Source organism: Phoenix dactylifera, chromosome 2 (assembly GCF_051530095.1).
Source record: "Phoenix dactylifera cultivar Ajwa chromosome 2, Ajwa_hap1_PhDact_Kaust_v1.1, whole genome shotgun sequence".
Lineage (NCBI taxonomy): Eukaryota > Viridiplantae > Streptophyta > Magnoliopsida > Arecales > Arecaceae > Phoenix > Phoenix dactylifera.
The window spans coordinates 4,762,109-4,768,777 of record NC_143191.1 but is presented as its reverse complement, the minus strand read 5'-3'; the positions used below and the strand labels follow the sequence as shown (position 1 = coordinate 4,768,777).

General features: G+C 42.0%; 1 protein-coding gene across 2 annotated transcripts; it reads left to right on the top strand.

The window, feature by feature from the left end:
- Positions 1-1,562: 1,562 nt before the first annotated feature.
- Positions 1,563-5,396, top strand: LOC103702670 (ammonium transporter 3 member 2-like). Of its 2 annotated transcripts, XR_015974996.2 has the most exons (4): positions 1,563-2,219; positions 2,296-2,581; positions 4,458-5,057; positions 5,137-5,396. XR_015974996.2 is itself a non-coding variant. In XM_008785188.6 (3 exons), the coding sequence occupies exons 1-3, from the start codon at positions 1,569-1,571 to the stop codon at positions 4,979-4,981; spliced, it is 1,461 nt and encodes a 486-aa protein (XP_008783410.3). In that variant the 5' UTR covers positions 1,563-1,568; the 3' UTR covers positions 4,982-5,396. The 2 variants fall into 2 exon arrangements, 1 of the variants encoding a protein (XP_008783410.3); XM_008785188.6 differs by having other exon boundaries at positions 4,458-5,396.
- The last annotated feature ends 1,273 nt before the right edge of the window (positions 5,397-6,669 follow it).

The window sequence follows — 6,669 nt, the reverse complement described above, 5'->3', positions numbered from 1 at the left end:
TTTTCTCAAGCACTAATATCTTTATCTTTTGAGGATTTTCTTTTAGAAGCACTTAAATTTTGAGCAATCACATAATATCTCCACTTTTTTTTTTTTTTTTACCATGATGAACAGACATCGCCATCGATCATCTCCATCCATTCATAAGATGTTTGTCTCTCAAGCCCAGCCACATGGAAAAACCGAAAAAAGTCAGTAGGTGGACTTGGAAAATATGGAAGGCATGAACGCTTGGACAATTCTCTCTTCCACTCAAAAATATCCGAGCACATGGGCGGATACCAAAGGGTCATGGTGTGAATTCTTCCTTTCTTTCCAAGATACTATAGCGTGGGAAAGAGAGGAAGATTGAGGATGGGCATGAAATGCATCAAAAAGTCAGAAGGGCAAGAGATTGACAAATTGGACTTTATAATATTGGGAGGGAAAGTTCTTAGACATTTTTGAATTTTACAGAAAATAGAATCTTTTGGACCTGAAAAAAAAAAAAATCTTTGGCTAGTATGAATCATGGGGACTTGTATCTTTTACAAGGACTCATTTCCTTAACTTAAATCCACCATTACATCATCCATTGGTCGCTTTTAGAACACTTTGAGATCATGAAGTCGATGATCCAACAGCGAAGGAAGGTGAATTCAAAAGATAGAATTTGATCTGAATCTTGGAAGTCTATTCCTCCTTATTCAGTAGCTTTATTTTTTTATATATAGTTTTTTTCATGGGTAGGTATAAGCAGCCCATTCACAAGTTATCTAGTTGAGAATATTCAACAAAACGGTTTCAATAAGAGAGAGATCAGTTTAGTTAGAACAGTCTACTTCCTAATTAATTATCTACTGTTTTTCATAATTTGCAGCTGAAATTAATGGTTCAAATCATTAAGGAATTGGGTAAAAAAAATACTTTGGTTAATCTACACAATTTGGTAATCTAATTTAACAAAAAATTTTAATACCTTAGTTTTTATATGTGTATTGAGAAAGGCGAAGGATCTAAAAAGTCTGCTTGACTTGTGATCCAGATATATGAGATAAATAATATATGTGAGATCATTCTTCTTCTAAGGGAGAGATCTAAGCAGCAGCGAATAAATCTTCATATAAACACTATAATTTCTTCATGCTGATCATGTCGTAGTGAGAGTTGGTATCATGAATAAGCTGGAGTAGTGCCATTTCCCAATTCTTGTTAAGAACATGCCTGAGCCGGCGCATCTTGTTTAATGTTTCACCAACCCCCTACTCCAAAAAAAAAAAAAATTTCTGATTCACGAATCACCTTGAAACCACCAAACTAGGCGACGTCGACCTTGGAAAGCCGTACAAGTTATAGAAAGTCTCAGATGAAAACTAAGGCTTAACGAAGCCTCACTTGGAATCTTCAACCGAATCCCTCTACTTGGCCTCATATATTCCGCCCTCCCACTCATATATATATGGGTACAACCCCAACTCCACCTCCTCCCTCCAACCTTCTCCTTCTTTGTTTGATACTTCCAGTCCTTCAACTCTTCAGCCTCCTTTTTTTTTTTCTTTCATAACTCATATCCTATAGACGCAGCAGCCATGGCGGACGCCGTCCCGGTGGCGTACCAAGGCAACACGTCGGCCGCCATCGCCGACTGGCTCAACAAGGGCGACAACGCATGGCAGCTGATCTGCGCCACCCTCGTCGGCATCCAAAGCATCCCGGGCCTCGTAATTCTCTACGGAAGCATCGTCAAGAAGAAGTGGGCGGTGAATTCCGCCTTCATGGCTCTCTACGCCTTCGCCGCCGTCTGGATTTGCTGGGTCACCTGGGCTTACAACATGTCCTTCGGCGACAAGCTCCTCCCCTTCTGGGGGAAGGCCAAGCCCGCCCTCGGCCAGAAGTTCCTCATCAAGCGGGCGGTCCTCCCGGAGACCGGCCACTACTACAACAACGGCACCATCGAGACCGCCATGGCCGAGCCCTTCTACCCCATGGCCTCCATCGTCTACTTCCACTGCGTCTTCGCCGCCATCTCCGTCATCCTCCTCGGCGGTTCCCTCCTCGCCCGCATGAACATCTTGGCTTGGATGGCCTTCGTTCCCTTGTGGCTCACCTTCAGCTACACCGTCGGCGCCTTCTCCCTCTGGGGTGGTGGCTTCCTCTTCCAGTGGGGTGTCATGGACTACGCCGGCGGCTATGTCATTCACGTCTCCGCCGGCTTTGCTGGTCTCACCGCCGCCTACTGGGTCGGTCCCATTCAAACCAATCTCTACATCTAGCTTAGCATCACGCATGATCTTATTGTTGGTTGGTTCGGTGCAGGTCGGGCCGAGATCGGTGAAGGACAGGGAGAGGTTTCCGCCGAACAATGTGCTCCTGACGCTCACCGGAGCGGGGCTGCTGTGGATGGGGTGGACGGGGTTCAACGGCGGCGACCCCTACTCGGCCAACGTCGTCGCGTCGATGGCGGTGCTCAACACCCACATCTGCACTGCCATGAGCATCCTTGTGTGGACGTGCCTCGACGTGATATTCTTCGCGAAGCCGTCGGTGATCGGAGCGGTGCAAGGCATGATCACTGGTCTCGTATGCATTACCCCTGCTGCAGGTATTATAAGCCATTTCTGTTCATCATATTTTTTGGGTAAATCACCTCCATAGGAATTAGAGAAATATGTTATAGAATTCTATAATATTGCATCTATATGATTGGCCATCCATTCAGCTGCACTATTAGTTTAATTTTCAGACATTGAAAAGGGAATAATGAACATAACAAGCATCAACATTTCAGTAGATAATAGATGTAAAAGCTATCTAATGACTAATTGGGAGTCTCCTCCAAGGTAATATCGGTCGTCCTCAATATTTGAATATCACTATTCGATATGGTCTTAGTCCACATAGCTTTCCTCCGTTCAGGGCGGTTAATTTTTGACTAACATAATGGGATTCGTCTCTAGAAGATGGACCTGGCCATAAAGTTACCAACCAGCATCTACGGCACCCAATGCAATCTTTCTTGTTTTTTTTTTTTACTTCAAGGGAAGGAATCTATGCATCCCTTCGACTCTTGCGCTTGCCATTAATTATTCTTGCCAACTGTCGCCTTGATAGCAAGTCAAAGTCAATAGTCTGGCTTGGGAATCAGGGTGAGTGGTGAGAGATATCCCTTGTTGTATGGCCTATTATCTATTAATCTTTTTCTTTAAAAAATATTATTATTTCAATCAGATGCTTATACCATAAATAGCTAAATAATAACTATTACACATATTTCTTTTAAATTTCAACTTATACTTTAGGAGTATTAAAGAAGTAAGGCTGAATTTTAATAATTTTATGGTAAAAGGCATCATATTCATAAATTTATTAGATCAATAATTTTAGAAATTATATACATGATAGCTTATGATAATAGAAAGATGTGTATAAAAGAAAGTAGGGATTGATAATTTTATTTACTTAAATATTAAGTGAGCTTAACTTTTTTTTCATCTCTTTCCGAGAAAACATTCTACTTTCATCCTTGAGCAAGGCAATGAATGACCACTTCTTTTGGCCAGATTTTTTAATTAGTTCACTAAATGTCAAAGAAAAATTTGCTAAAGTTATAGCTCAAAGATTGCTCGCTTCATTTATTCCGAGGTTGCGCAATGTTCAAAACTTAGTACAAATTTTAAGTATTTAACCGATATAATATTTTTATAATACCTTAAAAGGCCTTGTAATGTCTCTAAGGAAAAAAAACAGTAAGAGCTTTCCATTGCAAAAGATCTGTTACTTAGTCTTTGAAAATTCCACCTTTGACTGCCCTTTTTATCTTTGAAACATATTGAATAAAGAGCCGTGCTGTTTGACTGCTACTTTGTTTTCTTTCCGTTTTCTTATCACAAAATTAGTTTCTTTCTTTCTTCCTCAAGTAAATACAAAGCTAAACTTTCTGATGTACCTTAGTACGGTATGTTAGTACCACTAAATCAAACCCCATTCAATGATCCTACTTAAACCTCTGACCAAGTTTCCCCTCATCATGCTTTGTCCCTTTTGATCTCTACCTCTTGCTAAAAAACAAACTAGCGGCTTTGATTTGTCGTGTTACCAATGATGCAAGCCACACACGCACTGTGATCAATTTGATACACTAATAATGATTGCTGTAGACCTGACCACTAGGCCAATTTTCACACCATCTTGAGCACCTATATGCCACACCCATATGTGCCATGATGGAGCTCCTACCATACATACATACATACATATACATACATACAATATGTATGTATTATACAGTATATGATGCATTTTATTAAAAGATGAATGGTTATCAAGATCACTTATGAACCATTTTCTGCAAAAGATTTAAATTTGGTGGATTAATTTTTTTTTTTCTTTTGCAAATTTCTCTTTGCGTCATGCATGCATCATTTTCCCTGGAACAAAGTTTTTCAAAACTGGCTTCCTCTCTCTGTCTCTCTCTCCAGGGCTGGTCCAAGGCTGGGCAGCCATAGCAATGGGAGTCCTGGCGGGAAGCATCCCCTGGTTCACCATGATGATCGTCCACAAGCGCTCAAAGCTCCTCCAGAACATCGACGACACCCTCGGCGTCTTCCACACCCACGCGGTCGCCGGATTCGTCGGTGGCCTCTCGACCGGCCTCTTCGCCGAGCCCACCCTCTGCTCCCTCTTCCTCCCCGTCACCAACTCCCGCGGCGGCTTCTACGGCAACCCCGGCGGCGTCCAGTTCCTCAAACAGATCGTCGGCGCTCTATTCATCGCCGGGTGGAACGTCCTCGTCACCACCATCATCTGCCTTTCGATCAAGGTTGTGATCCCGCTCCGCATGCCCGAGGAGCAACTCATCATCGGCGACGACGCCGTGCATGGCGAGGAGGCCTACGCTCTCTGGGGTGATGGGGAGAAGTATGACTCTTCTAAGCATGGTGGCTGGTACTCTGATGACACGCAGCACCGCCAAGCTTCAAGTGGAGTCACACTAAATGTTTAGGAGGAACAAGGCCTTAATTTGAATGCAAATTGATGGAGTCCTGATACATTTGCATGGGCACGTTTTGAGAAAGCGGGTACCACATTTCGGTTGATGCTTCCTTTAGCGTTACAGCTCTGTATTTATCTGTTTATTTGATTCGCTTCTCTTGATAGATTTGGTTGTGTTAATATGGTCGGAAGGAGAAAGAAGAAGAGAAAGGACGGTATGTTAATCAACCTGTGAACGTAATTCGTATCCACTCTGGGGATACACTTTGGGTGTACGAAAGGAAGCTACCCAGTGCACTCTGGACCTGTTATCTTTTGAGTTTTTTTTATTGTATTCATATCTATAATGTATGATACATCTGTTTTAGCGCAGCAGCAGCAGCAGCAATGAAAAAACAAAAAAAAGCCCCCATAATTCTTATCTACATGTTTGTCATCGTGCTGAGTAGACCCAAGTGGCCCAATTCTGGACCCGAAGAAAACCTGGCCTATAGCATTTTTTTGGTCCAAATGCCAGAGTGGGGTCAAGAGAAAAAGATTTTTTTTTTTTTTTTTTTTCGCGCGTGCTAAGAACGGGTGCTTCATACAGTGCGTGTATGGATACATCCAATAAGATCAAAATACAACGGTTCGCAGAGTGCTAGTGGCAGCTCTCCCTCTCCGGACCAAAGGGTGTACTCTGAGTGGTAGGCCGCGTAGGCTTGGGGAGGGGGGTTGTTTGGGGATGAGGGGTCACAAATGATTTTAGGCTGGTTTGGGCCCAATTTACTTGCAGACAAACCTGGAAATGGGCTTGGCCCAAGTATCTTTGGGCCACATTTTGTCGGTCAGCCCTTAGTGGGTGGAATTGACACACCTGGCCAAGGCCTACTAGCCCGCTGACACCCTTGTAATTTGCTACCAAAGAGGGGATTAAGTTAATCCACCATCTCTTATCATTTCATTGTGTTTAAGCCTTCAGTGCTACATTAGTTCTTATATTATGCATCATTGCAGGTTAGACAGACTGTGAATTTGGTTCTTGTGTCTAGATTTAAGGGCTCTATTATTATAAAACTTGCTTAATAGTGTGTGTGTGTGTGTGTGTATTCTACTATTCTACTTCCCAGTGTGTGTGTGTGTATTCTACTATTCTACTTCCCAGTGTCCTTCAGTCTTCAGGTTATGCCCAACGAATCAGTTGTGCCCTAGGGATTTCGAAAAGAAACTATATACTCTCTTGTATTCTTGTGATGTATAAATAAGTTGGCTTTAGATTTATAAAAATAAAATGTAATGCATAGGATACCATCAGCTTTTATCAATCTGAGAATGCCGCATACGACATAGGTTTTAGATTTAATTAATTAAATTGATTCGCATATAATTGGCATTTCAATCCGATCGCGAAACTTATACTATTTGAAGCTTAATTAAAAATATTATGGTGGAGTGCAAGCTTTGCAGTGAAGAAATTGTTGGTTCTATCAAAGGTTAAAAAAAAAAAATGTTGGTTCTCTTAGATGCAAGTTTTAGAAGATTGCATTCTTGCAACCTATCAGGTTGGAAATGAATTTTCCCAGAATAATACCTCCAGTTTGGATCTCAACCACATGAGTCCCATTATGGAATGAGTATGGGACAGGGTGTCACCACTCATGGCTTTAGACATAATGTGAATGATGAATTATGTTTGATCTATGGGCTACCCTCATCAAG

Excerpts from the sequence above, each read along its gene's own strand:
- LOC103702670 (XM_008785188.6), top strand. The coding sequence starts at position 1,569 with ATGGCGGACGCCGTCCCGGTGGCGTACCAAGGCAACACGTCGGCCGCC. Across the intron at positions 2,220-2,295 it reads GTCTCACCGCCGCCTACTGG|GTCGGGCCGAGATCGGTGAA; the intron begins GTCGGTCCCATT and ends GGTTCGGTGCAG. Across the intron at positions 2,582-4,457 it reads ATGCATTACCCCTGCTGCAG|GGCTGGTCCAAGGCTGGGCA; the intron begins GTATTATAAGCC and ends CTCTCTCTCCAG.